General features: G+C 49.2%; 2 protein-coding genes across 2 annotated transcripts in view; both read left to right on the plus strand.

Moving 5' to 3' along the window:
* The window catches only part of LOC122490979, a 44,191-nt gene extending 43,981 nt beyond the window's left edge, over nucleotides 1-210 (plus strand). Inside the window, exon 7 of the mRNA XM_043593286.1 lies at nucleotides 102-210. The gene's annotated coding sequence lies outside the window, so the exon portion shown is untranslated. The remainder of the gene's footprint in view (nucleotides 1-101) is intronic.
* Nucleotides 1-22,544, plus strand: part of BOC (BOC cell adhesion associated, oncogene regulated) — a 36,128-nt gene that overhangs the window by 367 nt on the left and 13,217 nt on the right. Inside the window, exons 3-8 of the mRNA XM_043593287.1 lie at nucleotides 134-277; nucleotides 963-1,241; nucleotides 17,124-17,270; nucleotides 19,112-19,255; nucleotides 20,904-21,197; nucleotides 21,575-21,847. Coding sequence (XP_043449222.1) covers nucleotides 134-277; nucleotides 963-1,241; nucleotides 17,124-17,270; nucleotides 19,112-19,255; nucleotides 20,904-21,197; nucleotides 21,575-21,847 — 1,281 coding nt within the window. The remainder of the gene's footprint in view (nucleotides 1-133; nucleotides 278-962; nucleotides 1,242-17,123; nucleotides 17,271-19,111; nucleotides 19,256-20,903; nucleotides 21,198-21,574; nucleotides 21,848-22,544) is intronic.

Raw genomic sequence — 22,544 nt, forward strand, 5'->3', positions numbered from 1 at the left:
GGAGGCAGGGGGCAAGGGCACAAAGTCAGGCGCTGTGGCTATCACAGTGGCATCCCGAGCATCGTCACTCACCGCAGCCATTTCTCTCTTTCTCACGACAGAGTGGTGCAGGGGATTGTAGTAGCCATCTGAGTGACTCCGGTGGCTTATGGGACGTTGGCTTGGACCCTTTGTGACACCGTGCTGCATGGGATGATGACGACCCGGAGAGAAAAAAGGCCTGCGGTCACCCTCGCTTGCCTCCTCTTAGCCACAGCAGGCTGCTTCGCTGACTTGAGTGAGTGCTTTCCTTCCCTTTCTCAGCCTGCCCGTCTAAAAGAACATTTGCCCCTCGTGTCAAGTAGAAATACTACACATTCAGTAGTAACCTTTTAAAAAGGCCTGCCTTTTCCTGGATTTCGAAGAACACTTCATTCCCACTGGCCTCCAGGGGCACACTCAGGAATACAAGATGACAAATCATCTTGGCAAGACCGTATCAGTTATATTTTAGTATCATCATCATTTCGAATATATACCAGAGGAGAATGAATACTAACAACTGCCTTTTATTGAGGACGTACATGAGGTTATGGCAGGCAGTTCACGTGCATTTGTTGTGAGCTTCACGACAACCCTGTGAAGCGAGTATTACTAGCCCCGTTTTGTAGGCAAGAAATGGAGACACAAAAAGGCAAAAGTGACCTGGCTCAGAAGCAGTGGTGCTGGGATGGGGGCCCGGGTCTGTCCAACCCCAGAGCCTAAGCTCTTGCCTCTACATCATGCTGCCACTCCAGTCTGCCTTTGAGAACGAACACAGGTTCGAGAACGGACCAAGGACAGTAGAGTTCTTCAGAGAAAGACCAACCCCTCTGGGTTGCTCAGTTCTGAAAGGCTGCCTGGGGGCTGTGCTTCTAAAAAGGTCATGTTATTGGTATCATGAAGGTTGTCCGTTCACTTCTACGTCCCCGTTCTTCCTCCAGACCAGGTCCCCCAGGTCACTGTCCAGCCCTCTTCCACCGTCCAGAAGCTGGGAGGAACTGTGATCCTGGGCTGCGTGGTGGAGCCCCCGTGGATGAATGCCACCTGGCGCCTGAACGGGAAGGAGCTGAATGGTTCGGATGATGCTCTGGGCATCCTCATCACCCGCGGGACGCTGGTCGTCACTGCCCTCAACAACCACACGGTGGGACGGTACCAGTGTGTGGCCCGCATGCCTGCAGGAGCCGTGGCCAGCGTGCCAGCCACTGTGACACTAGCCAGTGAGTGCTGTTCCTTTGTTCTTCTGCCACGGTGCCCTCTTTCTCACTCTCTCCCGTTCTTGCTCTCTCCCCCAGGCCCTTCACACCCCATGTCATTTGTCTTCATATAAAAGGAGGCCTTACAATTTGACATTTCAAACCAGAGAGTGGTAGCTGCCGAGCAGTCCCCGATGGTGGGGGACCACTGTGCCCTGGGGACACTGTTTTCTCTGAGTAGGGACACTGTCTGCAGAGGGTGTCTAGAAAGAGGGGAACTCAGCATGGTTGAACTGTTTGTGTGGGCCCCAGAAATGGGCCACACTATGTGGCCGTGCCTTTCTACGTGGTTACCTGGGGGCGCTTGTGCCAGCTGCCCCTGTCCCTTCATCCCCCACACTCCATCCTCATGGCGGTTACTGTCAGAGCACTTACACGGCCATGTGTGGGTCTGAGCAGAGCTGCCCGTCCCACACCGGGCCTCCTGTTTCAGGGGCAGACATGGTCCACATGCCTGGGATACAAATAGTAGAGCACAACAGAAAGGAAACTGTGACAAAGAGTAAAACGAACAGAAAAGAGGATGAGATTGGGGATGGTTTGGTCCAAGGGGGATGCTGGGAGAACGCTTTATACTCCTCTTAATATGTAATTACCACTTGGGAATATTATGGTACCCAGGTGCAAAGCACACATTACCTGGTTTTCTACCCATTGTATACATATGAGAGACCAGACTTATCTGACGAAATAAACTTCAGAAGGCTGCAGGGCAGCCCCAACATCCATTCTTAATGTGGAGTCTGTAGCCAGGATATATTAAGAATGACCTCTTCTTTCCTGGAGCCTGAAGTATGGGGAATAGGGAGCCTTGTTGAGACTTTAGTGGTATTTGTATTAGAATGTTGAGATGTCCAGAGCTTATTTGCTCATGACCTAGCAGTGTCCCCTTACCCCTGACAGCCTTGCTTTGGAGTTCCATGTCACCATCATTGTCACCCTCCTGAGTATGTTAGGGGTCATGCCAAAGCAGCAAACTTGGGAAATGCTTCGCTCCTTAAAGTTTGGTTGGGGTCCCTGGGGGTATGTGAGGCATGAGGCCTGGGAGGAAAGTGGGAGGAGATGGTGAAGCAGAAAAGCAGGGGATAAAAGACACCCGCCCTGGTTCCCAGGTCCCTGGAGGGACTTCACTCCAAGAGAGAACAGAACAGAGACACCCCGCAGGCAATATTCATGTTCTTTTGGAAAGCGTCAGGCAGCCCCACCCTTTTCTCTGAGAAAGGAGAAGGCAGGGAGGGTTCCTCATCTGTCTCCCCAGGGGACTGGGAGGAGCCTGACTGCATCTTAGAGCCTCCCCACACAGTGAGAGCCATTTGCTGTGGTGGCAGAAGGAGCACCCATTGAATGTGAGCTCTAGGTCTCTGGGAAGCAGGGTAGCATACTCTGCATGCTCCGGGAGAGAGGCAGACCCTCACTGTGCTTGTGGGGTGCAAGGAAGGTGCTGGCTGATGTAGGTGAGGAGGGTAGTGGGCAGGGAGGGGTTATCTCATCCTATAAGAAGGGCTGAGGTCAGAGCTACACTTCTTCTGTCATATCCTCTTTCATGTTTTTATTTATTTTTTTTTTCCATGTTTTTAAATTGTAATGGAAACTGCATTACAGAAAGTACAGAATTCACAGGAGATACCATTTCCCCTCACCCCACCGTCATCACACAACCATTACCATTCCCATTTGGAGTGTGCATTTCCAGTCTTTATCCATACCAATACTTGCTTTTTTACTGAAGTATATAATTGACATACAATATTAGTTTCACGTGTATAGCATAGTGATTTAACGTTTGTGTACATTGTGAAATGATCACCGCAATGAGTCTCGTTACCATCTGTCACCATACAATGTCACTGTTACTGATTGTATTCCCTGTGCTATACATTATTATCCCCATGGCCTATTTTATAACCTGGAAGCTTGTACCTCTTGATCTCCTTCACCCATTTTTCCATCCCCACCCCCGCCGACCCCAAACCTCCCCCACTCTGGCAACCAGCACTCTCTTCTCTGTATCCATGAGTCTGGGTTGTGCTTTGTTTATTAGATGCTACCTGTGAGTGAAATCATGGGGTATTTGTCTCTAACTTACTCAATTAGCATAATGGCATGCCCGTACCTTCACACTATTTTAATGATACTAGTGAATATACAGTTTCTATCCTTATTCTCTCCCCCTTGACATTGTGTGATTAGCATTTTTCTGTTGGCCGTATGACCATATTTACTTGTTCTTTTGTATTGAGTATAAAATGCATCCAGTAAAGTACACACAGTGCACTAATAAGTGAATAGCCTGATGCATTTTTCATATGTATACAACTGTGTGGCCATCACTCTAGAAGGTTTGCCCATGCCCTTCACTAGTTAACCTGTCCCCCTACCTTAAACCCCCATCAGAGCAGGTTCATAGTTACTGATGGCCCTAGAACATCCCCTGAGGGACTCTGTCATATGTACTGAGCACTTTTTCTATTCGTGTGCAATTAGGTTGCTTCCATTAGTTTCTTATTACAAGTAAGATGTGCCTTTTAGCAGTGTTCGCGCCTTTAAAGGATAATCCTGCTCATCTACAAGGATTGCTCATCTGCAAATGGTCAGCACGTGTCTGTGAAGACTCAGGAAACTCCATAACCATTCATTCGGCCTAATTAGGAGCCAGCCTGAACCTTTTATATGGAGGAAGGGATAGTTGGAGAGTTGAAGATTTATGGTGGAGCCCTCCTTCTGCTTCAAGGTGCATCTGTGTGAGGAGAGACCATTTTTAGCCTTTATTTCTAAAAAATTCCTGGCCACTTCTTTCTCTGGTGCTCGAAGGGATCTGTGGTTGGCAGTGAGGACAAAGGGGAGGGTTTGGTTGCAACCCAGAAGGCACAGTGAGAGAAGAGGAGGCTTGTGCAGAAGCCCAGAGAGTCTTGCTTGAAAGCCAAGAGCTGTTGGCTCGTCATTGAGACATGAATCAGAAGTGACATGTTTGGGGCTGACCAGAGGGCCCGAGAAGCGCTGGAGACAGAGAGAGCGGGCTTCGAGGGGCCGCATCCCAGAGAACAGGGAGTCAGTGGGGTGGAACTGCAGCCTCCCGGGCTTGGAGGAGGCAGCGGGAAGGCGGGAGCAGCGGCAGAACGGGGTGCTGTCTTTGGGTTCGTGCCATGGGGGATTTGGCCCAGACCCGGCAGTTAGATTAAGTTTCCGAAAGCACATTCCTGAGCAGAATGGGGGCTGTGTTTTGCTGGTTGGCTGATGGAGGGCGGCCGAGCGGCGAAGGGATTACCGAGGCCTGGTCTGCATTTAGAGGGAAGGCCAGGCAGTGGCGTGCCCCTGCACACGCACACACACCCGCCCACACTGGCCACTTAAGGCTTCCTTTTCCTCTGGCCTCTTTTGCATGCATTCAGATGTCCATCCTAAGACAAAGCACTTGCTGTTCGGCCTACCTAGCAAGATGCCGCCTCCCCTGTCTTAGTGAACTCCTAGATCACTCAGACCTCTCCGTAGTGGGGGCTGGGAGCTGGCTTGAGGATTCAGGGGTGGGGAGGAGGCCCCCAGGCAGACCTTTTCCTGGTACACATCTCTTTTACTTAGATGCTGGAGGCTGGGGGTACTCTTGGACTTCACCCCTGGCTGTTGACCTGAGGCTTCTGGTCTTCAGGTAAAATGGAACCCACACGGGTAAATACCGTCTTCATTCCATGTGGCGGTGTCCATCCCACTCCTCTGCACAGAACTTGTTTTCCTGTTGAACCTAGACTTTGTGGTAGATAGACTTCGCTCTTGCTGCTGATGCCTCACCTCAGACCACCTTGTCTAATTCTTGAATTTTGAAATACTTTTCACTTTGATCTCCTTTCTTCCTTTCTCCTTTTCTATAAGCTTTACGCCAGGAGGTCAGCCACACTACGTGGCTCAAGTGTTCCCACTCTGCACCTGAACCAACAGCAGACCTTGCCAGGGAACACCGTATTCCTTTTTTCTGTACTCTGATTCAGGCTTAGAATTGTTCTCAACACAGCCTGGCAAGGAGTCACAATTCATCAGAGCTGGCATACAGTGTGAAAGCTCTTTTCTATCCCTTACCTCTAATAATTCAACTAAACTCCTACATAATTCTTCATTTTTAACTTTCTCCCATTTTTTTATCCTTTAATGCTGCCAATTATCCTATCACCCCAGGTCCCCTTCATTGTGGGAAATACAACAGGTGGTCACTGGGTAGTAATCCTATAGCTGGAAACTTGAGTCCTCAAGCTAATGTGGAGTCTTAAGCTGATGCTGGTTTAATTGAGACCGGATCTGTAACCCCTCTATAAGGCCTTTAAGCACTAAGACCCAGGCATGTACCTGAATTATCCTCTCTCTGCCCTCAGATCTTAGAAGGTGAGTCTGCTGACAGGAAAGGAAGGAGCTCCCCTTAGGCAGCTGTCTCTATGACTGGCTCTGAGGAATGTTCAGAAGGTGACAGGGCCCTTTGTCACCATAACTTAACCCGTGAATAAAATGAAGAGACAAACTAATATGGCGGGTGGGGGAGAAGAAAGTTAAAAAAAAAAACCCTGGGTTTAAGTTTTAACTCTGCCCCTAGAAGTCGGTGTGACTTTGGGCAAGTCACTAAATCACTTAGATTACCACAACTATGAAGTGAGCACAGTGATAGTTATAGCATCCGTCTCCTGAGTTTTCTTGTTTTTTGTTTTTGGGTTTTATTTATTTATTTATTTTTTAAGGATTGGATGATATGCTAGTAATATGTTGAAACATTTTATAAATTCTGGGCTTTCCTCATTCACCCCTTAGGTTGGTGAACTTTCGTGGAGTGCCCTCCCGCAGGAGGCTCTGGGGCCTGTGGCCAGCCATGTGCTGCCCAGCTCCATTCTGGGAACAGTCTTCAGAAGCTCAAGTCCAGGGAGTGGCAAAGCCTTCACTCCTACCAGACCCAAGACAAAGGGCTAGCTTGTTGGGAAGAGAGAACTAACTACCCCACCTCCTGCGAATTTCTCAGCTCTTTGTATACACACACTCTCCAACCCAGATTCCTACCTCCTAGCTGCCTTGGAGAATAGCCATGGTGTCCCTGCACTGCGTGCTGTCCCCATAGCCCACAGAGCTACTCCATTTCTGCTCCTGCTGGCTCACCACTGCTTGTTCTTCTAACCAGGTACTCGCTGGTTTGTGCTGGCAGGCTGGGCTGACCCTGGCCCTCGGGACAGTGATTCCACAAACAGAAAGCTGTGTTTCCTTTTGTTCAGCTTCCCCCACCTCTGATTTCCATCAGACACTTCCTTAAGGTCTTCTAGGCTCGGACCCTGAACTGGAATAGGCCATAAAGGACCACTGTGGACATGTCTTTATTACAGTATTTCTAGGGGCGCCCGGGTGGCTCTTTTCGGTTGTGTCCGATTCTTGATTTCGACTCAGGTTGTGATCTCATGGTTTGCAAGTTTGAGCCCCTCATTGGGCTCTGTGCTGACAGCATAGAGTCTGCTTGGGATTCTCACTCTCCTTCTCCCTCTCTCTCTGCCCCTCCCCCCCCTCAAATATTAAAAAAAAAAAAAAAAACAATAAATAGAATACCTCTAGCTTCCTTTATCCCTGGTTTGGTCAGGCTTTCCAGAGAAGATGAACCAGTTACACATACAGGCATACTTTGGAGATAATGCGAGTTTCGTTCCAGACTACTCACAAGAAAGTGAGTCAAATGAACTTTTTGGTCTCCTGGTGCTTATAAAAGTTGTATTTATACTATATTGTAGTCCATTAAGTGTGCAATAGCATTATGACTTAAAAAAGTACATACCTTAATTTAAAAATACTTCATTGTTAAAAACACTAGCCATCAACTGAGCTTTCAGTGAGTTGTAATCACTGATCACAGATCACCATAACAAACATAATAATGATGACAGGATTTGAAATATTGTGGGAATTCATAAAATGTGACACAGAAAATGAGCAAATGCTATTGGAAAATGGCACTGGTAGACTTGCTCTATGTAGGCTTGCCAAAAAACTTCAAGTTGTAAAAAACAAACAAAAACCCCAGTATCCACAAAGTGCAATAAAATGAGGCATGCCTGCCTAGATATATGGAGAAGGAAATAAAAGGAAAAATAGATTTATTTTACAGAATTGCTTCACATGATTGTGGAGGCTGTTAAGTCCAAAATTCACAGGGCAAGCCAGCAGTCTGGAGGTGAGGAAGTCCCACTGGGGAACAGCACTCATTCTCCAGCACTGAGTTTAGTGTGTGGGTGTTTTGGAGATTGGTGTCCTGAGAATTGGGGAGTGTTCAGAATTCCAGCAGAGTACCGTAAGACCTAACCCTTGCCTTTGAGGAGCTCTTAACCTAATGGAGAAGATTGACTGCAGTAACATGGTAGCCACAAAGCAAGTCAAACCCATGAGTTCCCTGACAGAGATATAAACAGATTTTACTGGGAGCTCAGGCTAACCGTGATTCATCTCAATTTCAGGGAATTGAGGAAGACTTGGGAGTTGAGCCTTAAAGAATGTGTGTGGGACAACCTTTCTCATTTTTTGAGTTCTCTCCTACCTTTCTCAGACCTACAACTGAATTTAACTCTTAGCATCGTGTACTTGGATTTAAGCCCAGTGTATTTTCTGGGATGGTGCAGACACTTCCATAGCGATTTTAATTTCCAGAGTGAGGTAATTCCGTGGGGAGTTCAATCAAACCCTGAAAGTCGCTACTAAGTGATTGTCTCTCTCTTGCTACCCCATCTGATTCCCCCGTAACTCCCCCCATTTCTCACCGTTTCTCTTTTCCCTTTGGGAATGTATGTTTTGTGATTAAGAAAGGAAACTTCAGAGCATTTTCTCCAATGCCATTCCTCTCCGCCAGTCTGCTTCAGCCAGCTGGTGAGTCCTTGACAAAACAAGAAGGAACCATTCGCTCCAAGTTGGAAAAACATTTGTTGTTAGCTTAGGCATCTTGGGGAATCCTGTGCAAGCCCTTTGCTTTGCAGTGAAGGGGCGGTGGCAGGAAGAAGAGCTGGGGAGGGAAAGGAAACACAGGTGGCCTCCTGAGCTGGTCCAGGAGGGGGAGGGAGTCTGCCGCTGAAAGCTGGGCTGGCGGTACTGGCAGGCTGAGTGGGAGAGACTGAGGCAGCTCTATGGTGGGGAATACACCGTTGGAAAGGGAGAATGAGCCTAAGGGTGAAATTCAGCTGCTTTATACTGTAAGGTTTGTTTTGCTTTGCCAGTTGGACAAGAAAATTATTGACAGCTTCAACCCAAAAGGAGCTAAGCAGCTTGAATGTCTAAATAGGAAATAACTAAGGAATACCTTACAGTATTAAACCGAAGTCCTATTAACCTTTTCTGTTTTGTACTGGATATAGGCGGTATCCGATATTCTAAATATCACAAGGATTTTCTGCTATTCTAAAGAAATCTCTAAATGACATTGGCAACACTAATCCCATCAGGCCTGGTATAAGTACTGAGACAAACGTGTGATGTGAGCTCAGCCCAGTGCATCATGGCAGTAACTGTCTACCCCAAATAGCCGGGGTTCCAATTCTCTATTTAGCAATGGTCAGAATTTACCAAAAGAAGATATCAAGTCCACAGTGCGTCTTCTACCGAGGGCACGCTTAGAACTCCTACCCTTTCCCCTCCTCAGCCTGTTCTTTGCACATACAGCCACATGCTTAAGTAAAATCTTAGGTCCACCTTCTAATCTAAGAGAGAAGGGGAGGACCTCCAGTTTGTTGAGCAGGTACTACCTATAAATTCAATGAGCCAGAACAGACTTTGAGAAGCCTTTTCTACAGGAAGGCCAGGGAAGCATTGATTAGCTCGCTTGAAATCCCTGGAGCCCTCTAAGGAACATGATGCAAGATGATTTAAAAAAAATAATAAAAAATCAAGACAGCCGATGAATCCCTTGGCTCCCCCTTTTTTGAGTGTGGAAAAATTTAGGAATTTCTACTTTGGCCCTTTTTTTTAGACTTTCAACCCTTCCTGGAATCTGGTAATAACCCCAAGAACAGTACAACCCCTGCAGGTGGGTCAGTGTTCCCATCTAAGATAAAGGACTATCACTGAATAGTGAGGAAAAAAAAAATGTAGGCAAAGGGGAAAAAAATCTAGCTGAGGCAAAACCAGCGTTTTGGGGGGTGAGGGAGAATCATGTTTAATGTTGAATGACTGTGTTCCTTTACTTAACAACCTGTGAAGACTCCAGGAATTACGGAATAGGACTCGGGCTGTGACATGGCCCATAAGCCTGTCTCTCGGCCTACCCTCTGGACCCACCAAACTCTGCCATTTCCTCATCTCATCTTGCACTTTCCCCTTATTTTGGGAATGGTGCCCCATCTACCTGCAACACTGTCCTCTCTACTCCCTTTCCTAGAGCATTGCCGTCTCCCTTGGGTTAACAAATTCCTTCTCAGTTTTTCAGATACGAATATCTTCTCTAGGGATCTTTTCTTGACACCCTCAACTTCCCAAGTATGGAGTGGGGTCTCCTCTTCCCAGCTTCCTTACCATCCTGTCTTTACTCCTGTAGCCCTCTCATTTGCCTGGAGGGCAGAGACTTTGTCATTTATCTCTGTGACCACAGGGCCTGGCACAGAGTAGGCCTCTAGGGAATGTCTAGAAAGAGGAAGACTCCTAGATAATATATGTTTGAAGTCCAGAAGGCCAAGAAGGGCATGCAAAAGGTGAACAAAGATTTCTTCACCAAATCCTGACATATTAAAAGGCTTAAAAAAAAAAAAAAATGAAGCAAGAACTCTGGGTATAAACAGGTTGAAGACACAAGTAGATTCAGGGAGGGCTCAGAAAAATTGATGGATGTCAGAAGTCTAAAGGTCTGTTTACAAGGAATTGAGATGTTTGGAGGAACCTCTGGAAACTTCGAAGGGAGATACCAGTGAATGTGGCTCCACGTCCTGTGAGACACTTCATGGGACACTCTCCGAGGTAGTGGGTGGTTGGCATCAAGTAGCCACCACTGCTTGTAGGAATATGTAATTTCCAGGTGTGTGGGCAGAAAAAGTAGCACCACTGTGGGCCCCAGTGGCCTTAGGGCAGCACCGCTGCCTCTCCGACCCAGAGTTCTGTATGTGAGGACCATGCTGAAGTGCTCATCTCCATTCTTCCCCAGTGCCTTGGCCTCCCGTTTTCTCTCCCCTCCCTCTTCCTGTGCAGGCTGCCAGCCTGCCAGACGTTCTGTCAGGATCCAGTTCTGGCTCTCATGATCCAGACCACCAGGATTCACATTAATTTTCCCATTGCTAAGTTTATAGTTTATATTTCGTTGATCAGAGAAATATGTATGATGTGGGTTACTGGCAACTAAATCTTTTTTTTTCCCTTCTCTTTCTCTTAAGTGTGTTTTTTCAAACCATTTCATTCCTTCATTTGGTCCAAAAGAAACTCCCAAGTTCTGCTAACCAGCCCTACCTCAGTGCAGAACTGAACTCAGATAAATGAGATGGTCTACAGACATCTCCGTGCATCTGGCTGCCAGACTCGGTGGAGACGTGGCTCCCATCCTTGCCTTGTCTTCAAGGATTAATCACGTCTCGCATTTTCTTATTTCTTTTGTAAAGAAGATTTTTAATGACTCGAGCCAAGAAATTCCTGAAACATTAGGCCAGTTTATTGCACATCGTTTTAGGTCCTTTTTATTTTCCCTTCTCTCTGTCCCACTCCTCCCTTTATATCCTCTCTCCTCTCCTGCCCACCTCCAGTCTTGATTTTGATCCTCTGCCCTCATTCTTGTGGCTCTTTCATCTCTTCTCTGCCCTCAGCTTTCTCCCACTGCTCAAATCTGAGTGCAAACCCCACCTCAACTCAAGGGGAAAGAAAGAAACACAAGATTGAACAACTAGTGTGTTTGGCATCTGCCAAGGCCTTTTTAGACACCCGTGGAGACTGTTTTTATTTAAATAAGAGAGAGCATATGCCTTGCTTTCATCAGAGAGTGTGTTTGAGAAATTTCATGTCATGTTTCCATGGCTCTCAGGAGAGAGGTTTGCAGCCAAAATTATTTGTGCAATTGGACAGGCAGAAAAAAATCCTAATGAAAGGAAATCTATTCATCCACTCTCGCGGCCTACGGAGGGAGGACGAGTACTCCCTCTGTCAATTCCCTTTGCCCTTTTAAGTTGCTCGGGAGCTCAAGGCCACCTGACCTAGGTTGGGATGCTCGTGGAGGTGGTAGGGACTAAGCCTGCCGACCCGACTCTTGCAAGCTATCGTACCCTGCTTTGCGTGTTGTTTTGACCTGTCTCATCTATCAAAGTACAGGTCTCTGAGGTTAGGAACTGCATTTTTGTCTTCATGATATCTTCTGCAGTGCCGGGCTTACTAGACAATTCTGTAGCTCCTGGCTGAATGAATAAATCAGTGATGCCTGGAGGGCATGGTGTGTGTCAAATGCCTACTATCAAGTAGGCTGATTTTGCCCAGCCTTGTGGGCTATAGTTGGGTTTGGCTTCAGCCGTCTGTGTGACAGGGCTACGTGCTGGCAAAAGGCTTAGTCACTACCCAGAACGTGTGGCTTCTGAGATGCTCACCCATTCCGCAGTAAACCCCATCCTTTCCGGGCGCCGGGCTTTCTGGCCTAATGGAAGCCCAGTTCTGCTCCAGGCTTCCTCTGTTTCTGTAGTTGGTTGCCATGGTTTCCCACCTGCAGAGCGCTTGATTTCAGAGGGCTCATCTTGGGGCCATGCCAAGGCATGGGTCCTCAGGTGAGTTGGAGGGTGAGAGTAGTGTTGTGATTCTCTGCCCACTGGTGAAGCAGTATGGGGCACGGGAGCGCCCCTGCACTGCCAGAGCCCACATAGGAAGGCGACGCCTAGGACCCTGCACCTTCTCAAACTCTACCCCCAAGTCCATCCTGCAGAGAGGTGAGCCATGGGTTCTGCCGGAGAAAGCTCTTTGTTTTACTTCCTTTGAAACTTTGCTGTCTTTCAAAAACCAATCGAGACGCAGAGAAGGGCCACCGGGTCAGCATGAGGGGTGCGATATTAGGGCAAAATCTTTCTATGCTTCGTAACATCAGCCATAGGCACAACAAGCCACCGCAGGGCCAGTTGAGGCCTGGAGGCCACAAGAGTTAGGCAGTAGAATCATCAGCCCGGAAACTTGCCACTGGCCAAGAGGCTACTAAGCTGTCCTGGCAGCATTGCCAAGCAAGCCCAATATGACACCCCCACAATCTGGTGGGTCCCGTCCAAACCTGAGCAGTCAAGTACATGCTTGTCCCTATGCAGGGGGAAAGGACAGGACTGACTGTACATAAGAATGCCTGGATGGGTAGAAGATGACTTTTTAAAATAAATATTGCGCAGAGTTCACGGAGATGGGGATGTCGGTGACCCCCTGTGACTTCCATACAAAGGCGCTGTCTTGCCTGACTTCTTAACTGTGACTTGCAGCCTAAGAGAGATCTCAGGGAGAGGAGGCCCAGATGAGGAAATGCCTTGAAGATCCTTACGGATTACACCAGAGGCATTCTGCTGTGATGCAATGCACCCTCTAACTGGATGTGTAAACTATAAAAATTGGGAGGATGAGCCTACAATTAAGATTTGACAATTTTGTGTCATGGGAATTCATGAACATAACCCAAATATTGTAATTTAATTCATAGTTCTGTTGAGCCAAAGGAAGGATCCAAGCTAGAAGGTGATAAGAAGTTCAAATGGACTTAACATAAAACCTGTCTATTTGTAGACAGATAGGTTTCTAAAAGTTCTTGTTTTCCTCCCCATTTTCCCTTGGCTCAGAAGGTAAGTGCCTGATGTACCCTGTAAATGGGAAGAGGAAACACTGAGCCTATCACATGACTTATGTCTGAACAAAGCCCTGTAATCTGTGTACCTAAGAGCCCTATGGAAGTAATATATCAGAAGATACATCTTCCATTAAGAAACTGAGGGCTTAGAAAAGAGGGAACTAGGCAGGGTTCTGTATGGAGCCTAAACTATTTTGGGCTTCTTAGAAAGCACAAAATCCTTTGAGAAGGAAATTCTATAAATCCAGAGATGGCCCTAAAGACCAGGGCTTCTGTTGAGAGCTGAGGAACAAGAGTTGGGTTTATTGGCATTTGATTAGTGCAGACAAGTTAATAAAATAGCCAAAAGAATACACAAAGAGGATGCACAAGAGGGGTCTGGGGGAAGGTAAGAGGATTAAAGCTGCAAAAAACATTCCTCTAATGGATTTCTCAAACACACCAGTCAACAGGCAAGGGCAGGTGTCCTGTCAAACCATTTCCCCATGAAACCCGATCCATCATTCTGCAGTGAGGCCTGTTAACCCCATTTGAAACTCAAGGGCCTGCCCCCCCCCCCCCCCCCCCCCAGTCCCAGTGAGGTGCCCTGAGCAGCCCCGGGGACTGGCCAGGAAACCGGCTTTGCAGACAAAGGAGCCTGGGAACAGACTGGTTTCCTTCACTTGCAGCCAACCAGATCTCTGCATCTGCCTCATCTGGTGGCTGCTTAGGCCATTACTGATCATGATGTCTCCACACCACCCCCGCCCCTACCCCCAGTCTCCTTCCTGCCTAAAAACACTAGAGAAGGGTGCTCTGATTTTCACATCCATCATCACTTTGTTACTCTGCCTTTGATCCCTTAGTGAAACTCAACTTTACTCCAGCAGCCAAATTGGATGTGTTTGTCTAGTGAAGCAGCAGCTAAGGCTTAAGCTTAGGAGGAACAAGGAGGGGACAGGGCCAAGGACCTAACTACTCCTTATTTCTTTTGAAGCCAGGAAGACTGGTCTGCCAGTGGGCCCTTGTGGGGAGCTGGATGCCCAGCTGGGGTGTCCTCAGTCCTGCCCACATGAGCTGTTGTGCACATGTTGGCATCAGAACAGAGGGGCTGTCTGGCCACATGGCTGACCGGTGCCCAGCTTTGCGCCTTCCCCACCGCACAGCCTTCTGTCTCCGACTTAGCAATTGTCACAGGGTGCAGAAGGAGCCAAGAGGGACTGAAGGAGGGGGTGGGGGTGCGTATGTTTTCTAGTATTGGGTCAGTGAGGTGGGTGGATGGAGGAGGACGTGAGCTGTGCCTGGATAAACTCTCAGTTACAATGGTAAGAGCCTGGGCCATTAACGTGGAGATGGCGTTCTGGTGCCAAACTCCTTTCTTGTAAAATGATCTGTTTAAGTATATTCTTGCTTGAGGCAAATTTCCTTGGAATGAAATAAAGAAGAGGAGGAGGAGGAGGAAGAGGAGGAGGAAAAAAACTCAATCTCTTGGTGGAGTAGTTTTAGATTTACTTTTTGATGACAGAATTTTCCAGATGCCCCTGAGCTGACAGTCGCTCACAGCTCTCTTTGTGGAGATCCTCCTGACTTGGCAGGTACAGCACGCACTGTGCCGAGGAGGATTAAGGCTTTTGCATTGTTTAAGTGCATTGCTTTTGAAAAGCAGTTAGTAATATTTAGCCAGAACACACTGCGCCCAGGCCATCCACCCCTTCCCGTAGTCCGTATCTCCTTCCTCTCCGAGAAAAAAAACACATCCGCTGTTTTCGCTGAGAAGCTCAGCCAGGACTGGGCTACGTAATTTTGGGGGTCTAATGCAAAATGAAAATGTGGGGTCTTTTGTGCAAACATTAAGAATTTGAAGACGGTGATGGCAGAGCATTGAGCCAAGTGCTGGCCCCTTCCAGGCTCAGAGCCACATTCAGCTATACAGATGGCAGTCCCATGAAGCGGGCCTGGGGCTCAACCTTTCAAATTGTTCATTCAGTTAACGAGGATTTGTGGGGAATTTGCTGTATCCTGCATACTGTGCAGTGGGGCTTAGGGCTGGGGCGTGGAGTGCAAAATTAATAGGCTGCCCCTTAGGAATTTCCAATTTAGCTGGACTCAGATATCACATATACAAAATTAAATAATGATGAGAAAATTCTTTAACAGCCCCAAAGACTCTACACCCACCCAAAGGAAGGAATCCTTGAGTGAGAGCTCCCCTTGACCCATGCGCCTCACTTGAGGCGTTTACTTACCCCAGAAAGTAAAAGGGGGCAGTAGAAATCAATCAGGCAGTCTGCCTTTGCTTTTGTCACCCGCTTGTGAACAGAATGTATTTCCTACTCCACATTCATGAGACTTATGTCACATCTTTTCTGTGACTCCGGAAGTGACCTCTTAAGAAACATTCTATTTTAAAAATAGCCATACTTTGATAAAAGTTTGGCCCATAAGTAGAGAGAAGATTTATAGAAAATTTGTTGTGCTAGGACTTTGTCCTTGAGCTTGTAGTATAGGTGAAACACAACTAGGAAAGTTGAGTTCATAGGCAACATAAATGGGTATCTGGTACCTACCTGATTTGAGGGTCCCAGTTTCTGAGATAGTCCCTCATTTGGTCATTCAGCATTTACTGAGCATCTAATGAGATCAGGCCCTGCATAGGTTTAGACTTGGCCCCTGCCCCTGAAAAGTCCTAGTGTTATAATCAGAGGGACAGTGATCCTTTCATAGAAACGAAAGGACTTTCCTGTCCTGGCACAGCTTGTCTAAGAGCTTCTGGCAAGTTCCATCAGGTGGGAAACCTTCTGACCTCACTACGTGCCTTGATCACTGTGGTCTCCCGTAGTGACAGTAGTTTGTTTTTGGTAACTAACTGCCTTTTCTGTGAGAAACCTGACTCCCACCTGCTCCCGTCACCTTCTTGCCTTCTCTGGGTCTCCAGGGAAAACAACACAGGCAAGTGGAGTCTTGCAGTGGAGTTGCGGTAAAAGCTCTGCGGGTGTCCGCTCTCAGGAGCTCACAGAATTTGGTGTAGACAGCAGAGAGGGTGCCTCCAGGGCTAAGTAGCTCTACGAAGGAGTGTTTGGGTAAATAGTCTCATCTTTCTTATCTTATGTCTTCTCTTCAATTCAGCTGCAGTCCTGATAAAATAAATTTGGCACGTGGCTTATGGCACAAGTATCTCGTTTTGTTCAGCAACTTCGGTGATTTGGCTCACGCAAAGAGAGTTTTGTTGTGTGAACTGTTAGATTGTTTGGGAAACATCCTGCTCTTGCTCCAGATGGATCTCCATCCTCTCCCAGTTTAGATTCCAGTCTTCCCACCAAGCCAAGTCAGAAGAGACAGCCACCATGCTGCAGACACTGCAGCCTGGCGTCAGGACCCTCAGCTCTCCCACATTCCACTGCCGTCAGCTACACTGGGGAGATCCCTCTTTGCCTTAGAAAGCCCTTAGAGCGTCCACAGATTCCCCCACCCCTAGCCCCGAGGAAGGATCAGCCGTGACATGGAGTATAGCTCGTGGGTACCATCAGCCTTCCTGTTATAACCATGGTTGGTAACTAAGCAGAATCTTGGGCCTGTCACTTTTATTGTGGATGACAAAGAAAAGCCAGGGAACTTGACTGAACTGGAAAAAAAAGAAATCACAATTCTCTTTCATCATTCCCTTCAGTCTCCGTTCGCTGAGCTGTGCCAGGGCACTTATGCCTTGATCATAACCCATCTCCAGCCAGGTTCAGTAGGGCCAATGGGCTTGGCCAACTTGCCGCCATGTCTCATTGTAACAGAAGAGGCTGGTGAGATATCGGAAGAGGTGAGATATCGCAGGCACCTCCTGATGGAATCCTGTATGTATGTCCCCACCCTCCAGCTTATATATACCAAGTTAAACTCCCATGTAGTGATAAAGGCCACACATTCCATCCTCAAACTCTTACAACAGAAAGCTGGAGGAAGGACTTAGACCACCCCCAGAAAGCCCCCAGCAGGTGAGGCTTCTGCAGCTGTTTCTTGTGACTGAAGACACCAAGGCATCAACCCACCCGGAAATGTCACTTTGTTTCTGTCCTCCATCACTGCCCAATTGGCACTTTTTCTTCTCTCCACAGATCTCCAGGATTTCAAGTTGGATGTGCAGCATGTGATTGAAGTAGATGAGGGGAACACAGCAGTCATTGCCTGCCACCTTCCTGAGAGCCACCCGAAAGCTCAGGTCCGATACAGTGTCAAGCAAGAGTGGCTGGAGGCATCTCGGGGTGAGTGAGCAAGCAGGAGCCCAGAGGCCAAGGCCAGGAGGGAAGCTGACCACCTCCAACTACCGCCTCCCGAACCCCCATCCACATGCCAGCAGTCCCCTCCTCACACCGGTCAGCTGTCTTCTATCTTGCTATTTAGCCCTGTAGGATGCTAGACTTCCAAAATGCAGGTCCTCTGCCCTGTTGCGAGGAATCTCTTCATCTTTTGAGGCTCTGGAAGACGTTGCTGAGCTTCCACCATTTGAACAAGACTGTTGGCATAGTGTTCCTTGCCTCCAGGCACACACCGAGAGGTCGCCCGATGAACCCAGCCATTGGTGGAGCTGCGGCATTCCCCGGGGGGCGGTGGAGCTCACCCCCCACCCAGCAGGGGAATCTCTTTAGTGGGACTTGGGTTTTTCCCTCTCCCCATCTTCTCGGTGATGCGGCTGTCTCAGCTGACCTAGCTCCTGCTCAGGCCACGACATACCGGTCCAGGGGGGGCCAAACTTGGGGTCACAGAATGCCCGTGAGGAGTGGGGATATCTCCCGAGATGAAGTCAGCTACTTCCCATAGCTGACCCTTCACTCAATGCCAGCTAGACCCTACGTGACTCAACCCACAGCTCAAAATGTATACCTTTTAAAATATCCTATAGAATTCAAACCTTTTCATCAACTTTTTCTGGTTATGAAGGGAAGATATGTTCCTATATTCTTATAAGGAATGTATATATGTTCACTGCAGAAAATGTAGAAAACCATTTTTTGGAAGGGTAAAACCCCTGATCCTGCCACTCAGAAATCACTGGAGAGTGCGAGGAATAGAGCAAGACTCTCCTTTGTCCCCAGCGGACACTTGGCAATAGCCTTCTGGAGGAAGCCTGCCCGTTCCATAGGAGGGGTCGAGGCGTTTTCTCTGTCAGGCATTTGCCTAAGCTGCTCTTACCTGGGGTGGCCCAGTGACAGGCAGGCACCAGGCTTAGTGAACCTGGATTTCAGACACCCCGGGACCACCAGGGCAGGCCACGCCACGCCACCAGAAAGCTTAGAGCTCAGGGCCAGTGCTTTGCCTGCCAGGAAGCCGACTGAACACCATCCCCAGCCAGTGGGGTGTCCAGAAGCCGTGAATCTGTCTCCTGTTGAAAGACAGGAAGCCCACCCCCGCGGCCCCTCTGGACCAGAAGCGGACAAAGTGTAGCAGACCCGCGACGCAAAGGGAAGGGTTTCAGTGACATGCGTGGAGAAGGTGGTGGTTGGGAGTGCGAATATTCCTCCCTGGTTGCAGAAATTCAGGAGTGAGGTGGCTTAGAGCTGTGACCATGACAGAGACCCACGGGAAGTCCTATGCATTTCCCTCCTTCCTGGTGGCTTGCAGGAATGATCATCTCCTCACCTGCGTGTGCAGCACGGGCCCTTCAGTCCTTACAGTAGGCTCTGAGGCGGCACATGTCATACCGTTCTACAAATGAGGAAACAGTATCTGAGAGGTCAGTCAGCTTGCCAAGAATCACAGAGTCCACAGCAGATCCAGCGCGTAAGCCCAGGTCTGGCAGACCCCAGACCTTGCTTCGTTTCCACCCTACTCCAGCTCCTTTAAAAGTATAAAGCGTTCTTCCCTAGACCTATGTGCTAACTCAGGGGTGTCCGCCAGCTAGCCAGTTGGTCAGCTAGTTGGTCAGGTTTACTCCTCAGCATTTCTGGCCCACTTGATTTGCAGTTTTGGTGGGAGAACAGCATTTTCAGTGTGGGCTTGTGGGGATTCAGGTATACAGCTCACAGCTCCTGCCCTGCCTGCCCCCCCGGGAGGTGCCGGCTGCAGCTTTCTGGACCCAAACTCATCCCGTGTCCCCTTTTCTCAGATAACTACCTGATCATGCCATCAGGAAACCTCCAGATTGTGAACGCGAGCCGGGAGGACGAGGGAACGTACAAGTGTGCTGCCTACAACCCGGTGACCCAAGAAGTGAAAACCTCGGGCTCCAGTGACAGGCTCCGCGTGCGCCGTAAGGGGCAACGGGGTGTCTCACTGATGGAAGAGGCTGGTCGGGCTGAGGAGGGGGGGGACTCGGGGTGGGCACAGTCCGTGCTCCAGGTCTGTGGTCTGTGCAGTGGGGGTGGGACCTGGGGGGCTTGGACCAGCAGAGCATCCGGGACTCAGACGGAGCGGGGGTCCTCTCCCCACCAGCCGGCCACTCGCGGCCTCCCGTAGGCCCTTGCCTCATTCTGGGGGGTGGCTGTGCTTGCTGGTCCCTTTCCCCTGCCCATTGAGAGCTTCCCTTCATTGTGGGACTTTCATAGCAGGGATCTGTTGGGGCGTGTCTGCTGGGGCAGGACGGCCTGGTGCTCAGCAGCTGACGGCACGTGCACGGGAGAGATGATGGTGTGCCCGTGCCCATGTGAGGCCACAGGGCCTGCCTGGCACAAGGCCAGGCTGTGCCTACACTGCTGCTCACTGAAGTGTGTCCAGCACCTCACTCTGGGGATGGTCCGTGGAGGCCCACACACTCCCCCAGTCGTATGAGAACAACACTCGCCTTTGCCAAGCATCTCCTGTGTGCCAGGCATTTTTCCAGCCTTCCCGCTTATTCACTGGAGGGACATCTCATGCGGAGTGTGGTCTTAGAGTCAGCACCAGAGGCAGATGTACTGTGAAGCTAAGGAAGCCAAGCTTCAGCATTCCCTCCCTCATGGAGTTTTGTATCCGTAATTTTGTATTCTGTTTCTTTTCATTTTTTTTTTTATGTTTTTTACTTATTTTTGAGAGAGACACAGAGACAGAGTGTGAGCAGGGGAGGGGCAGAGAGGGAGACACAGAATCTGAAGCAGTTCCAGGCTCCGAGCTGTCAGCACAGAGCCCGAAGCAGGTCTCAAACTCCCAAACTGTGAGATCATGACCTGAGCCGAGGTCACTTAACTGACTGAGCCACCCAGGCGCCTACATTATATTTCTTAAAGAAGGCCTCCCAACCTCTCAGGTCTTATAAAAGCTGGCTCTCCCCCTGGTTAGCTCATAAAGTAAAATCACACATAGTCCACGTGGAAGAGAGTGGCACATTGGAGAGCAACCAGCCTTCTGATGAGTGCTGTGCGGTTTCTTCCCCAGCATTGAAAAGAGGTCACGCCTTCCTTAGCTGAGCAGCCGACAAAGTAGTTGATTTGCTTTGGGGACCTGTAATACTGTGCAAGAAATGCATCTTTTTAAACAGTGGGTCCTGCTCAGCTCAGTGAGGTGCTCGCACTGTCAGGGACACTGGGAACCGAGACCTCTGGGTGGTGTGTGGGGGTTACCTCCGATCCTTGTCTCCTAGCTCATCCTCGGACTTGGGGTGCACTTTGCTTCTCTGTCTCATCTTTTTCTTTGCCAACATGCGTAGTTCTCCATGCATATGTTGGGTCAGTGCTGCTGCTCCGATATATTACCTCATCTCTTACAATAGCTCTCTGCAGAGGCAGGTCCTTGTCTTTGACAAGGAAACCAAGCCCAGGGGAATTCAGTCACTTTATGTAGGTCTCAAGCCCCTGAAGGGCTGTTTGATGCCAAATCCCCGGAGGACTGTTTCCTGGGCCCTGGCTGCCAAAGGCGGGGTGGAGGGGTTCCTCTGCACTGAGTCTTGGTCGCACGCTTTGCTCTTCACTTCCCGGCCCCTCCAGGCTCCACCGCCGAGGCTGCTCGTATCATCTACCCTCCAGAGGCCCAGACAATCATTGTCACCAAAGGCCAGAGTCTGATCCTGGAGTGCGTGGCCAGTGGGATTCCACCCCCGCGGGTCACCTGGGCCAAGGATGGGTCCAGTGTCGCTGGCTACAATAAGACACGCTTCCTGCTGAGCAACCTCCTCATTGATGCCACCAGTGAGGAGGACTCGGGGACTTACCGCTGCATGGCCGACAATGGGGTCGGGGAGCCTGGGGCAGCAGTCATACTCTACAACGTCCAGGTATTTGGTGAGTGTCTGTTGCAGACTTTCTTCTCCTCGGCCTCCTCTTTGGTCAGTGCGGCCTTTCTAGATGCTCATAACCCTAAGCCCTGGGTAGGGTCGTGTGCCTTGTGAGAGGTCCCATGCCCAGTGAGTAATGGAGGAGGAGAGAGATGGAGGTGCTTAGATCCCAGGGTCTAGGTGTATGTGCCTGACCGCCCTCTCCGGTCCCTTTCCGGGCATGACTCTGACAGAAGAGACACAGGACCTTTCCTTCCCTCTATCAACAGTCACAGGGAAGGAGGGAGCCATTCCTGACTGCAGTCCCTCCCCCCCCCCAGGCCTGTCTGGCCCTAAATGGGAGGACTCAGGCCCTTTGTCACCCCTGCTCCGGTTTCCTGGCAGAGCCCCCTGAGGTCACCATGGAGCTGTCCCAGCTGGTCATCCCATGGGGCCAGAGCGCCAAGCTCACCTGTGAAGTGCGTGGGAACCCCCCGCCATCTGTGCTGTGGCTGAGGAATGCCGTGCCCCTGGCCTCCAGCCAGCGCCTCCGACTGTCCCGCAGGGCCCTGCGGGTGGTCAGCGTGGGGCCTGAGGATGAAGGCGTCTACCAGTGCATGGCTGAGAATGAAGTTGGGAGTGCCCATGCTGTGGTCCAGCTGAGGACCGCCAGGCCAGGTAGGTGTCGCCCAAAAGGCTGGAGGAGATTTCAGCTGAACATTCACAGAACCCTTTCCTCAAGTGAAATCCAACTTAGAACCCCAGTATTATAAATGAGATAAAAGTGGCTTTTAGTTATGAGTGCAAGTTCACATTAACTTGTTAAAAAGTCAGAGGTGTACATTTTTACTAGTAGAAGTGATCTTACTATTGTATTTTTAAAAATGCTTTAGATCTGTGAGTTGCTAGGTTTCCATGGAATCCAGTTTAACAACCAGTGCTCTAGAGTAAAGAAAAGCAAATCTGCCCCTTTCAGCTTGATCCATTTCAGCTGACACCTACCCTGAGTAGTTACTTACATACTCAGTCTTGGACTAGACGGGGTGGCGGGGCGTGGGGGTAGGGTGCAGAAAGACATAACAAAGACCCAGTTTGCTCATCAAGGAGACAAAACTCACCAAGGAAACAATTTGAGGAAAATGTGACAACAAATAATGCTGAATCCTCACCATCAGATGCTAACCATCTGTGGTTCAGAGGTCAGCTAGAGGAGAAACTAGCGTGGGCACATTCTGCAGATGCTTCCTAAAGGAAGGGTTGCCTGTCCTGGGCTCTCAAGTTCTCAGAGGTGACTTCACAGGTGATTTACAGGTGACTTCACATCTCACATTCCAGGTGGCTGCAGTGGAGTAGGCAAAGGCCCAGAGTGTGCGTG

The sequence above is a fragment of the Prionailurus bengalensis genome, chromosome C2 (genome assembly GCF_016509475.1).
Source record: "Prionailurus bengalensis isolate Pbe53 chromosome C2, Fcat_Pben_1.1_paternal_pri, whole genome shotgun sequence".
Classification (NCBI taxonomy): Eukaryota; Metazoa; Chordata; class Mammalia; order Carnivora; family Felidae; genus Prionailurus; species Prionailurus bengalensis.